This window comes from Pelodiscus sinensis, chromosome 27, assembly GCF_049634645.1.
Source record: "Pelodiscus sinensis isolate JC-2024 chromosome 27, ASM4963464v1, whole genome shotgun sequence".
In the NCBI taxonomy this organism is placed as follows: domain Eukaryota; kingdom Metazoa; phylum Chordata; order Testudines; family Trionychidae; genus Pelodiscus; species Pelodiscus sinensis.
The window spans coordinates 2,307,564-2,321,672 of NC_134737.1; the positions used below are offsets into that span (position 1 = coordinate 2,307,564).

General features: G+C 44.3%; 1 protein-coding gene across 3 annotated transcripts in view; it reads right to left on the reverse strand.

The window, feature by feature from the left end:
* Nucleotides 1–10,318, reverse strand: part of CTTNBP2NL (CTTNBP2 N-terminal like) — a 49,364-nt gene extending 39,046 nt beyond the window's left edge. The window contains exon 1 of one of the 3 annotated variants that reach the window (XM_075910076.1): nucleotides 10,180–10,318. Coding sequence is in view for 1 of the 3 variants with exons in the window: in XM_075910075.1 (XP_075766190.1) it covers nucleotides 9,202–9,231 (30 nt within the window). In the remaining 2 variants the exon portion in view is untranslated. Of the gene's footprint in view, nucleotides 1–3,901; nucleotides 4,439–9,201; nucleotides 9,543–10,179 lie in introns of those variants that run through there. The other 2 variants (XM_075910075.1, XM_075910077.1) reach the window with 2 other exon arrangements.
* Between the last annotated feature and the right edge of the window lie 3,791 nt (nucleotides 10,319–14,109).

Genomic DNA, 14,109 nt, shown 5'->3' on the forward strand with positions numbered 1-14,109 from the left:
ATGTTAGGAGACATACTTATACTTGTTCCCTAGTCTCCTTCTAAGCTTAGTGTTACTTGGCGTTGTCATCTTGCATTAAGTGGCTTCAAAAATACAAAGCATTTTTCAACCACATTCATTCCAACTGCTTCAGACAGACTTTGCTGGGAGGTCATATTCAGGTGCTATTGTCTGAGGCATACTCCAAACTGTAAATCTGAAATAGGAACCACTTATTGTAGACATGTTCTCTCTCTATAGTGTGACCGTCCATAACACATCTAGGTTTCTCTACACAATATTTTGCAGAGACTAAATAATTTAATTTATTCTTGCTTTAGTATAAGAAAGTTCATGGAGTTCAAAACTTAACTACAGAAGAACTGGTAGAAACCTAAAAGATGATCTAATTTTAAGTACATATAAAAGGGGAGTTAAACTTTTTTTTAAACCAAATAAAAATACACTAGCACTAGATCACTAATGAATATATCATAATATAGTCAATATTTATCAGGTCTTTCAAAGAAGCCCAGTGAACCTTGCCCGTAGAAAGCTTCAGCTCATCTGCAAGATATACCACACCTCCATTTTACAAATGAGTACAGTAATTCAAGGCATAAAGTGTTTGCCCAAGGTCCCTTCAAACAGTGGCAAAAATCAGAAAGGCAACCTGAAAATCCACATTCCCTGTCTTCTGTTTCAATCCCCAACCATGCAATCTCTTACACAAATTTTCCTTCATTATCTACACCTAAAATTTCTACTATTTTTCCAATTTAGGAGACTCATATTTGTTATGAGCTCAATTAGAGTCCCATTTCAACTAGGGATGAGAAATATCAGTTAACTGATTAGTAGATTAATCTCATCAATTCTTATCGATTACTTGACTATTCTATATTACCCAGGGGTGGGGCTGGTAGCCAGTGTGCTCCAGCCCTGCTCCTGAGGAGCCCCCTGCCTCTTCATGCTGCTGCCTCTGTGCCAGGCGGTAGCTGGTCCACGAGGGAAGCCAGTTTAAAAACCAGCCCCCCTTGTGGACTGGCTGCCTGTTGCCTGTGTTGCTACCTCTGGTACAGAGGCAGAAGCACAGGATGGCAGCAGCCCCTGTCTAGGGGCGGGGGGCTGAGCTCCTAATACACCTGGCTCCTGATACACTTTAAATGCAGAGAGTCACAATAGGGGTAGGTCCCGGACCTGGTACGAACCAAGAGTGAGCTGGGCTGCTGGCCAGCCTGCTAAAAAAAATACTGGCTGGAGGAGGGGCGGGGGGGAGAGGAGGCAGGGGAGAATGCGTGTAGTCTACAGCATTAACCTGTAAGCTTTACAGGACTACACTATTACATCCCTAATTTCAACAGGATACTACATTCTAAACAACTATTCCGTATGTAGAAAATGGCTGGAGAATTGTACACTGATCAATATACTCTTATAAAGATGCAGTTAGCCGAGACCAGAAACCTCTCATGCCTGGAATTGTTTGGCTGACAATTATGTTACTTCTGCTTTATGAAATAGCTGGGAAACTGTAACAGCTATTTTCTACAGCACATAAAGAAAATGTGTAATTTACCAAGTGTTCCCATTTATAAACAGAAGGGGAGAACAGTCTTAACCAAAAAACAACTCCCATTGCTATCTAGAATTCATTTTACAAGTTAGGACCAAGAAAAGATGTTTGGCTTTCTTTCCAGTTTTTAAAATTTACCATGCTTAAGTAGACACTTTTAAGTTTATAAGCCGTATGACTGCCATGGACAGATTTTAAATCTCAACACCCTGACTGTCTGCCCAGGAAATGCATGACTTAATTTTAACAGTGGTTCAGTTCTTGCACAGACTAATTAATGAAGGGTAAGACTGAATCAGTATTTACAGGAAACAGTATTAAATTATATTTAGTGAGATGTTCAGTATTAAGTTGTATTAGTTCAGTGAAGATGTAAATTGAAAGACAAATACTTTTTTTTTTAAATCAATGAAAAAAACCTGAATTTCCCCCAGCAATATTTGAGGTCCTAAAGGTGGTAAAATTAACTGTCCTAGCACAAGTACATTTAGCACTATTCTGAACATCAAGTTTCACACTGAAAAAACATGCTGGTTTTACATTTTATCAGTAGTACATGAAGAGTTATGATTATTTCTGCATTAGCTTACAAATCAGCACATCCTCTACAAAGCTGTGAAAGTTTTCTAGTATGGTTCATTTGCTTGCCAGTATAGCTTACAAATTGCACTTAAGTACACATAAGAGGAGAGTCCACAGTCAACTATTGCTTGCCGCCACACACACTGTAGCTATCCAACATGTTATCGGAGCATGTTATGAGCTAACTTTTATGATTCAAAAGAGTAATGCTTTGACCTAAGCACGTCCTATTTCTATACCACCATATGCTTACAAAGTGCTACAGGATCAAGTCCCTGCCTACAAAAAAATTATTCTAAATAAGTACCTCATAACACTCCTGTATGTCTATTTATGGAAACAAAAAGAACAAGTCATATATACTAATCAGTTGTATACTGGCTTACACTTGAATGTTCAACATCATGAAGCTCAAGATACTTTGAGACGATGCGGACACACACACACACAACAACCTAACAGCAAAAAGTCACACACAAGTGATCTATAATTGTACTCAGAGTAGAGTTCACCCGGTGCTACTATATGTCTTGATGAAAATCTCATGAGAGAGTCATAATTAAAACAAGATTTTGAAAAACACCACATTTGTATTACAATGGTTTTCAGGCAAAAAGTCGACCATGCAAGGTTGAAGTCAGCGTTACTCCACGTGAAAGCAGGAATACCGAAATAGACTTTAACAGCCCTTGAAATGGATGGAACAGGTTTGGTGGTGTGGACTCATTGTTTAGAAAATCTACATAAACTGGCTATGTTCGACCTAAATGCCCAGTGTAGACCAGGCATTAGTACATGTGATAGGGCCCTCATTGCTTAACGCACGCACATTCAGAAAAAGAACCCTTCTAACCCTTTTGTCTTTAGGGATGCTGGTGAGGGGGAGAAGGAGAAAGAACTAAAAAATCAACCCAATTTATTTTAGTGCCCAATTTCACAAGAACACCAGATGTCTCTGAATCAAAAAATAACTTAAAGATGCCATTACACCAATACATTCCTTCCTCTGTCTGAATCCTACCCTATGTCACTCTAAGCATGTCTTTTATGCTAATTTCCATCAGAGGACTGTTGCCTCTCTATCCCTGCACAATTTTCCCTCCACTCCCATTAATACCACATACATACACACATGCATTCTTCCAAATAGATTTACATGTGGGAACTGGCAAGAAATAAGTACCGTTGCTTCTATATTCCTAAACAAGGAACTCCTTTTCCAACAACCTTAAAAACAGTATTTAGGAATAGTAATAAGGACATTACAGTTCACTCCCAGAGTAGTATGCTAACTTGTGTGAACAGAGAGATCAAACCATGAAAACTAGGGCATTTAGTCTTATAGAATAAATATTTTTATTAAGTCTGAAGTCTACTACACTTTTAAGACAGCAATCAAAAGTTCACAGATTAAACAAACAAAACTGCTTATTGCTTGTCTAAAAGTAAACTTCCTCTTAGCTGTGTTATACTTTTTTCAGCAGAAACATATTTTTATACTTGAAAGCAACATTTCTTATAGTACATTTTGTTCTAAGCCTGTCAATGTTTCCCTTAAAATAACCTGTACAGAATTTAACATAAAATATGCACAAAATAGTAAAACAAAATTTCAAAATAAATAACTAAACACCATCTTGCAGCTGAATCTGAAACTTTTAAAATTAAGACTTAAATATCCTGAGCAAGCACTGTTGGGAGGAAAGGATGGAGTAGGTTACCAAATAATATGAATATTTCATTATATTTAATCATGCACAATACCTGAACAGATTATTTTGAAGGCACTAGGCTATATTCCCCTTGTAGCCATGAATGTAAATGTGAAGCTATTTAAAAGAGGTCCTCAGCATAAGAGAAGAATCTAGTCCATTGATCCCAATAGAGCTTGATGACATACTTGAGGACTCCAAAGGCATCAGTGTTCCTCTCAGAAAAGAGTCTAACCACACCACTTCTGAAAAGCACATATCGCAGAATACGTAATGGGAGTTCTGTATACGTAAGGATTTGACTCATGTGTCTTGTGCTTCTCCTTGCAACATTTTAAGCAGAACAGAAGTGGGCATTTTCCTTTAATGATTGGGGCTACTTCCTGTTCTTTCAGATGCTATGGCTACAAATATGCTGGTTGTTCAACAATGCTTCTGTGTCTACAGCTCTCAACAAGCCTCATTTTAATTCTTCATAGATGAAAAAGGGCTGATATTTTCAGAAGTTCATAGGCATTCAGATACCATAAAAAATCTAAAAAGCTGGTATGGAAATCAGCAAAATAAAAAACATGCTGCAGTATACCTACTAGGGATATAAAATTCTGCTTAACAAGTTAACCGATTAAACATTAAGTTTAATTGGTTAACAGATTAAATGGGAGTGGCCTGGAACATCCTCCCTCCCCACCCTTCACAGGCAGTGCCTGCTCCAGCCCAGCTGCTTCTGGCCCCATGCATGGCTGGAGTAGCCCATGGCTCAAACAGGCTGTTTTCTGAGTACAGGTTAACTGTTACCCAGGAAGCATCAGGATAACCGGTTAACTGGTTACCCGTTAACATCCCTAATACATACAAAGTTGCATCTGTGCTTTCAGTTACATTATTCAAAAACAGGCATACTACTCTCTCTAACTTCTTGTCTTTCCTCAAACGTATTATTAGGCAGTACGCCAAAACCACAACAGAGAATTAAGCTAAAATGAGTAGAATTTGAGGATTTTATTGGAGGGAAAGGGATGGTGGAAGGCAACCTAAAAGCTAAACGAAGCAACTCTTTCCCCAAAATAAAATATTTCCCACAAAAAGTTCTTAAAATGTTCTTTTAACTACTATATTAACAAAATCATCTCTAACCCTTGTGTACAAAATCCTTCAGCTAAAGCACTGGATGGCAAAACTCTTTACTTCATTTAAGAAAAAGCAAATCACCTATCCATTTCTGCTACCCCATAATCTCTATTCAATGCTGTTCTAAAGATCTAAGAGAAGACTAATGACTAAAAGCCAAATACACACCTACAATTAAGCTACCTTCAAATTAAGATGCTCTGTACAGACACACGAGGATTTTTTTCTGGCTTGCAACCAGTTAAGACCAAAATGTTTTAAAAATGTACAACAGAAGCATGTTTGTATTTAAAAATGACTGATCAGACATTTCTGGGGTCACTCATCTCATGTTAGAGAGCTCTCTTCTGAAAATGAATGTTTTTTCAAGCTCTTTATCCAATCCATATGTCTGCTTGCCTCCCCCCCGCCGTGAGTGTGTGTGTAGGTATGTATGCGCGCGCACGTGTGTGTATATATATATTCACACACATACATACATACACACACACACAGCCTGACACTTAAGTTATAAGTACCTTCAACAACTGAATTCAGATGCATTCGGCAACGTATGGGACAAGGGTCTATGTTTCTAGCGCTAATGTTTGCAAAAATGTGTGGTTTACATTTCAAAGGTTGAAATTTTGTCTTCCTGAGTCTGTACATAGAAAGCCCCAGTAAAGCCTGTTGCTGCTGGAAGCCTTGCTGAGCAACAAGAGAGTATTTAATAAGACCATGGTCATTTTCATTGAAGACCAGAGGATTCTGAATACAAGTTGAACCTCTCTAATCTGGCATCCTTGGGACCTGACCGGTACCAGATAGGTATGTACAAAATTTTAAAGTTATTAACCATGTAACTGATAGAAATTCTATGTTACATGGTTAACCATGGCTCCTGGGGGATTGCCACAGCTCCCAGGGCTCCGCAGAGGCTCTTAGGGCTGCCGGGACTGCTATGGCTCCTGGTATGAAGAATTTAAACAGTGCCAGCAACCAATAAACACTTATCGGTTAACCAGGTACCTGGTTAAATTCTTACATCTCTAGTGCCAAACCATGGGAGGTTAATATTGCCTTGCACAGTGGTTCTAAAACTGTGGTCTGCCGCTTGAGCTCAGCTCCCCCTGCTTCCACCCTCTCTCTTACCACAGCAGGGAGCCCATGCAGGCGTTCCAGCCTCGTGTTCCAGCCTCTCGCACCCCCTTTTCCTCTGGCAAGGTTAGATCACCAGCAGTGGTTTCACTTGGGGAATAGGAGGAAAGTGAGACTTCAGTCTCCTCGCTGGTCCTGCCTTATGGGGAAGAAGTGGAGCGATGCAGAGCCAGAAGTTGGGGAAACAGCAGCGCACTGATGTGCTGCCTGGAGGCTTTCCCCGCTAATCCTGGGAAATCCAGCTGATGGGAGCAGCAGGAAGACATGCCCAAGACACTATGCCTGTGAGCAGTGTGGGGTGTGAAAGCAAGTAAGTGACCCCACTGCCCCTTCATGCCCAGACCCCACACCTCTACCCTGCTCCTGCACTGCCCCTCGCCAAAACTCCTTATCCCCAAGCTGCTCCTGCACTCTCCCTCGTGGACACACACCCTACTCCCTGCCTGATCCTGCACCCCACCTCCTGCCCAGACTTCGCATTCTTACCCCCTCCTGCAGCCCACCTCCCACCCAGATCCTGGACTCTCACCCCTATCCCACTCATTGAGAGCTTTGTCCCACACACTGAATCCCTCATTTTTGTTCCCACCCCAGAGCCTAGGAGGGTCAAAAATCCCCTAACCCTGAAAACCCAGAAGAGTAAAGCCGGCCCATGGAAAGCCCTGAACCTTAGTTCTCCCTGTTCCTCCATGGTGCTGGAGCAGCAGAGGAGTGAGGTGTTTCATTTAGGGGTCACATCAGTGACGGTTGGGGGGGTTTTGGAGGAGTTTTTTGCTTCTCACTTTTGTGGTTCCCAACTGATTTTTCTGTGGGTCTATGGCCCCTGATCCAAGGTTCCCCACCCATGTTATAAATAAAGAAAACATTGAAACTTTTTGTGTTGGACATAAATTAATATTTTACTATTTAAAATGAAGTTTGATAAACATGAGAAAGTTAAAGAGCTTAATCTATTTAATATTTCCTTTCTTACTGGTTAAATTAAACCATTTTCCCTAGCAGCAGCACTAACAAAATGACTTGAGCAAAATTATGTAATTAACGGTGAGTTTCCATTAGCAACTGGTGGTCCACGGAAAGGCTTACATTAAGCCAGGGCAGCATTACCAACACTTCCACTGCTTACTGGGCTCTTAGAAGACATTTAGGGGGTAAATTAGAGCTAAAGAACAGCACAGAGCACAGAACCAGGTCCAGTGGTTTCAAACAAACTTTATAGGATGCAGGAAACCTGGTCACACCTATGCTAAGTGGGCATCAGGCTAACTAAAAATCACATCAGACCACGGATGTTGCCAGACCAGAGTGCTGGTTTAGAGAGATTCAACCTGTAACAGCAGAGAAACTCAAGATTCAGGTTAACTTCAATCTACTACTTACGAAAATTGAACTGGATGTAAAGGGTCATACCTGTAGCATAAAACCTGCTACACAAGGCAGTAGTCCCTGTGTTCCTCACAAAAGAGGACCATGCATAAAAGCAGACTAGTCAAGAGTAGTGTGGCTACTTTATTTCCTCACTTTCTTGCAGCAGCCAGGATCCTGAAGCAATATACTCCTCTTCCTTTTTAGTGGGAGTTCTGGGTTTCTCACAGAAGCATTGCTTCAGGAGTTGGCCCACTGGTCCATGGAGAGGGCTTCCCCACTCTTGCCTTTTGTATAAACCTCTCACTATGAGGCTTAGTTTTAAGGCTAGTTAGTGTACAGTAAATTTTTGAGACCTAATTAGATATATTTCTTTTCCTTATTCCGTCAGCAATTCCCTGACAGATACTCTTCATGCCTCTTTCTTCCACTAAGAAAAGGGAATTTTTAGACCTAATTTCAGTGCTGGTCTGTGAAATAGCCAGCAATGGTGTCAGATAGAACCTGAGCAAGCCAGCACTCCATCTATTACAGACCAAGGATGTAAAATTTCATGACATCCATGGGTCCCCTGAATCAGAGTCTGTTCTCAAAGAATTCAAACAGTGGTCCATGAATATTGTGCACACAGACCAGATTGTGAGACTTGGAAGCACTTAAAAAAGAATAAAAAATGACTGATCTACATATTTAAAAAAGCTGACTGTGGATTTCTCATCAAATCCACAGCCCCCGAAAAGGTTTAATAAATAAGCAACAGTCCACCTATCCTTTATCTCCCCAAATTCAAGTTTCAGTAACACGTGAACAAAGAATTGCCAGGAAAATCCACAAAACTATAGTTTTTCTAAACACACATAAATTATCAACCTTTTAACTTTTGCTTCAGAATGCAAATTATAGATAAGAAAAAAGGCAAACATCTTCAGGTTTTTTTTAAACAAAGACTATTAAATGTCTACCTAATACATTAGAGACAGACTCTTTAGAAAAAGCTTGGAATATAACAGCTTTAAGTTAGATGTTTTTATTTTGTTTTACACGAGGAAAGAACAATTTTACTGTTTTAAAGCCCTGATAATCCCCCTGTGAATGGCTAGCCCCCGTCAATTTTACTGCAAATTGAGAGATATGCAATGACCATTTTGGCATCTCTATTCACAATGTCGTGTGACTATGCAGGTCAAGAAACTGCCACCTGTGTGTCCCTGTCTTGCTTTACTAATAGCTGTTGAGCTTAACTTTCATGTTAATTTTTCTCTGCCTCTTTCCTTTACCATGGTGAGGACAGTGCCAGTTCCGCATCTTATATCTTCCAAGATAACAAGCCTTTGTTTGCTTTCTTATTAGTTTGCTTCTCATTTCTATTCATGGAATACTATTATGCAACCTTTGATGATTTTTAACTCTTAGCTGCTGGTGGAGACCTGCCAGGTAGGAACCCACTTCCTGCTAAAGACATTAAGAACTTTTATCTGTTATTAGTGACACAATGTGGGCGAAATATTTTTCAACCTCACCCTCCTTATTTCTGCATCATCCTGGGACCAACACTGCATATTCTGGTTTATAACACTCAGGATTTCAAAGACTATAACCAGCCTTGATCAGAGAAATTTTCCTCTACATTATCTAGTTTTTCAGCCTACCCATGTCCATCTCATTGTTATGAACTTAAGGAGGAGGTGGATGACAGTAGAGGGATCAGCTGATGATTACCTGTTCTACTTCCTCTGGGGCATCTGCCATTGCCACTGTTGGGAGACAGAATACTGGGCTAGATGGACATTTGGTCTGACCCAGTACGGCCGTTCTTATGTAGGAAGCACACAACTCGGTCTGCAGAATTCCTCTCTTAATTGCATCCCACGGGAAACCCTTTTGAATAAACACGGTTCTCTTCCGCCCCTTTAGATAAAAAAAGGGAGGGGGAGGGGGAAGAGAATCTGGATCTGGATTTCTAACGCTCCAGTCATCTGAAGAAGTGGGCTGCGCCCACGAAAGCTCACGCTCCCATGGGCGGGTTTTGTTACTCTTTAAGATGCTACTAGGCTGTGTGTTGTTTTTTCCCTTTCCCCTGTTACAGACTAACTCGGCCCCCTCTGCCCTGTAGATACTGATGGGCAGTGCTTCCCTCCATTCTGCGCTCTCCTTTCAAACCCGTTTGTGTTTACACACACTCCCCCCCCCCCCCACCTGGCAGGAGTTAGCTCGCACGCCCGGCGCTCCCCGTGCTCTCAGTATTAACACAGCCACACAGCAGCGAACACTTCCCGCGGGCGCGGTGCACGCGGCGGGGCGCGCTTTCCGCCCGACTTGGGGGGGGGGCGTCCTTCTTCCCGCCGTGCCCCCGTCCAAGCTCGCAGCCAGCGGACGGACACGTCGGGGCCCAGCCCCCCGCGGGTCCGGAGCGGGCAGGGGGAGCGCGGGCGCGGCCAGAGCCCGAGGCGACCCCCCCCCCGGCTAGCGGGGCGGGCGGGGGCGCTAGAGCTGCCGTCCCGGGCCCGGCACCTGGCGCGAGCTGCGCAACACGGCGCGCGCCAGGCGGCCCGAGCGCCCCCCCCCCCCCATTTTGGGGCGCGTGAGCGCCCAACCGGCACAACGGTCACCCGCCCCCCCCTCCGCAGCCCCGCCCCTTCTGAACCCCCGCGCGCGGGACTCCGGGAGGGGGAAGCAGCGCCCCCCAACGACACTGACCTGCCCCGGCCCCGTCCAGCTCCGCACCCTGCCGCGCTACCACCCGGCCAGGCTCGTCGGCCCGGCCCCGCTCGGCGACCGACGCTCGCGCCCGCCAATCGCCGATCACCCCGACCCGGGCCGGCAGCCAATCCGCGAGCGAAAGGGCGGGGCGGAGCGGGGAAGCCGGTCGCCGGCGGCGCCGCTAGCCAATCAGGGCGCGGTGCTGGGGACGGAGGGGCGGGGCGCGGGGGCTGAAAATCCCTTTTGTTCGCAGTGCTGGAGGGAGAGTGAGGAGCCGTGATTTACACGTCACTTCCGGGGCTGGAATCTGAGCGCGGGTGCAGAGAGCTGCTGGCCCTCTAGGGGGAGCTGTTCCCAGAGCTTGCAGTTTGGATGGGGGGGGGGCTGTCCCCACACCCGGGGGGGGGGGGGGGCAAGAAAAGGGGGTCTGGGAGCTCCCCCTTCTCCTCCCATACCGGCTGGAGGCAGGGCACAGGGCCCCCTGAGCTTCCCCTTCCTCATGCCCCAGCCTGGGACAGGGCAAAGTGGGAGGTGGGGGGCTCTCTGCTCTTGCCTCCAGTCTGGAGAAGCCCCCCCCCCCCAAAAAAAGCACCCTCCAACCCTGGTGCTATTTCTCACGCACCTGGCTGGCCGCTGCAGCTCTTTCTGCATCTAGTTCAATTTCTGCTGCACAGCTATGGTGAAATACTTGCCACAAGGCCTCCAACACACACTTTTTAAAAAGCTGTCCCTGGTCCCATAAGGGTAGCAGAGTTAGATGGTAACTGGAAAAACGTAAGAAAAAACAAATAGTCTAGTAGCACCTTAAAGAATGTGTAGATGGTATCATGAGCCCATGGGCACAACCCACTTTAAGCTCATGATACCATCTACCTGTTTTGTTAGTCTTTGAGGTGCTGCAAGACGATTAGTTGTTTTTTAAGTTTTTTCCTGGTGCTGGTGTTTGCTTACCCTGTGCCATAGATATCAGAAATGGAGCTGACAGTGGGCATGGTCCTTTATGCTGGCTGTGCTTGCCAGGTTCCATCCAGCCAGTGAAGGAAAGAAACCTGATTGGTAGTAGATGGTGTGAATAGAACACCAATGCAAGATAGTGCACATCTCTTCCTGAGGGGTTGTTTTCTTGAAACTTCAAACTAACGGCCAACCTCCAAATGGTTTTGTTATTTCTGTCAGTTTCAGTGCTATCAGATTTTGTAGTCAAGCCCATCTTTAGACTCTAAGCTTTTTAGCACAGGGAGCATCTTGGCTTTTTGAGGTGCATAGCAAAATAGGATCTCAATCATGGTTGGGCCATCTGTGTAGTAAGTAAATCCATTTCTTCAGGTCTGAATATTGGTGACATTGTAGCAGAATTTTCAGAAGCCTTCATGATCCATCACTAATTTTTAGTGTGCAGCAGCTGTTCCTTCATTGATCTGCTGCACACCATTCATCAATCTCCTTGCTTGTTGTCCCGTACTAGCATGATCCTCTATCATTCCTTCCATAATAACTTTTCCAAGTTTCCATCTCTACGGCTCTGTAAGCAAAATACATAAGTTTTCAGCTGTTGCTTTCTGACATCGGGGTCTGCTTCTCTCAAAAAGATTTCTAATGTAGACATTCATCTTTTTTCCATCCGAGAGACAGCAAGAGTAATTTCCAGCATAATATTCCAAAAGCTTCAGTTTTCTTCTTGTCAGCAACAGCAGCATTAATTTACCATGATTCATATCTCTAAGTCATTATAGAAAAAATGATGCATTTCACCAGTCATACCTGCGCACATTTTGAAATGCTATGTTTTTTCCATGCTTTCTTAAGAGAGGCTGTACTTGAGCACATCTTCTTGGGAACAAATCCCCTTGCTTTGATATACTGTATATCAAAACAAGGAGGCTTCTGTATTTATTTCCTTATAGCTTCTCTGCCAATTGTGATATCTGCTTGGTACTATTTAATACAAATACAAGACAGAATCCTGTTACTTTGCACCCCTCAAATCCTACCTCTTCCACAGGTTCACTTTGTGATGGTAGGCAAGTCAAAATTTCCATGGCTCAGTTTTCTCATCAGTAAAATGATAATAATGATTCTACTTCACTCCCATATAATGCTTTTCATAGCATAATAATACCTGCTGCAGTGAATGTTGTAAAGCTTAATTAATATTTGAAAAGTGTCTTCAGATCCTAAACAAGCCATGGACATAAGATAAGGGGAAAAAAAGTAGTAACTCACATTCCCAGGCCTTTTAATCTTTAAAGCATTTCACAAATCTTTAAACGTGTTCACAAATCTTTAAACGTGTTATTATGGTAATGCATTATTATTGGAAAGAAAATTTTGTTTTCATGTTTACACAGAATAATGTAACTATTTCAGAAGTGAAGAAAATTAATAATGACAGTGACAACAGAAAAAAACTGCCTTCACTGTCAGCAGCATCTTTCCTGTTTTTTTAAAACATCTGTTATGAAAATATGACCTCTCTAATAGCAAAGCAGTGCAGAGGCCAATGCAAAATCTGTATTTTTGACAAACCCTAATTCTAATCGGAAGAGCACATGACAAAGTGAAAGCAAAATGAGATGAAAGGTTAGTAAGATCTGTCTGTTTAGTCCTTGGAGCAAACCACTCTATCACTGGAGTTTAAGCCTTTCTTTCTATCACATTAATAGATTCCCCAGAGAGACAGAGAGAGAGTTTACATGGATGCTGTTGTTGTTATTCTTCTACTCCAGAATGGTTTTCGTGTAAGATAAGAAACTTGTTCTGATGAAATCACACACTCCATGAGCTGCTTTGCAGCTTGGGCTGATTTTATTATTGTGATTATTATTACTATTTACCACTAGAAGATTTACCTGGCATTGATCAAGTCCTTAACTCAATTTTTGTTTTTTGGGAAATAATATGAAAATGTACATGCTTCATTGAAATAATTGCCCTGGGCTGGCACTGGGGATGAGGGATTCAGTATGCAGGTTGCCCCAGGAAGAGAGGACTATCCCAGCTCTCTCTCATTGCTGCTGGGGCAGGTCCAGGTTGGACTGTGGGAGGGCACAGAAGGACCACATGTCCCGCAGCAGCAGCAGTTTTGGGATAGCTCTAGGTTGGGTGCTATAACTGGGCGGGGAGGCCCCTCCTCCACTTGCCCCAGCAAGGAGCAGATGTGTGTGTGGAGGGGGAAGGTGAAGCACTCCCTCCCATGACTCCAGTGCTGAGCTGCCACAACTGGGGAGGAGGCACAGACACCCCTCTCCTCCCCAGCCCAGAATGGAATTGCTGCAGCAGCTCTGTGCTGGAGCTGGCAGGCAGATGTGGCACTCTGCATACCTGCCCTGAGCTCCTGCCCTCCCTGAGCCCGCCCTGAACATTTGCTCAGTTCGGTCAGTTTTGAGGACTGTACTGGATTTGGTGATTCTGTCTCTTTTCTGTTTGGTTTTATGAGGAGAAATCCCATTCCAGGCACATCCCACTGTCTTGGCACAACCAAACCTTGGTCTTGCTTTAAGTTATGATAAGAGGAAGTTGCATAGCAAATTTGGTGGTCCTAGCTCTTAGTGTTTAGGACAGTGGTCCCCAACGCGGTGCCATTTATGTGCGCCCGCGGAGCAATCTGGGCTGGCCCTGGCCCCGCCCCCGGGCGTGCGGCAGGTGCCAGCCCCGGGCGCATGGGCCGCCCCTACCCTGGGGTCACGGCGCATGCCAGTGCCGGCCCCGTGCATGCAGCACCTGGGTGGCCTCTGCCCGGGGTTGCGGCACATGCCGGTGCCGGCCCCAGGCGTGCAGCGCATGCTTGGCCCCACCCCCAGGCACTTGGCCCGTGAGCGGCCCCACCCCCATACGTGCAGCGCATGAGCGGTCCCGCCCCCAGGCGCCCGGCAGTCCCAAAACGTTGGGGACCACTGGTTTAGGAGGAGTTCTTAAACAAACGGACTC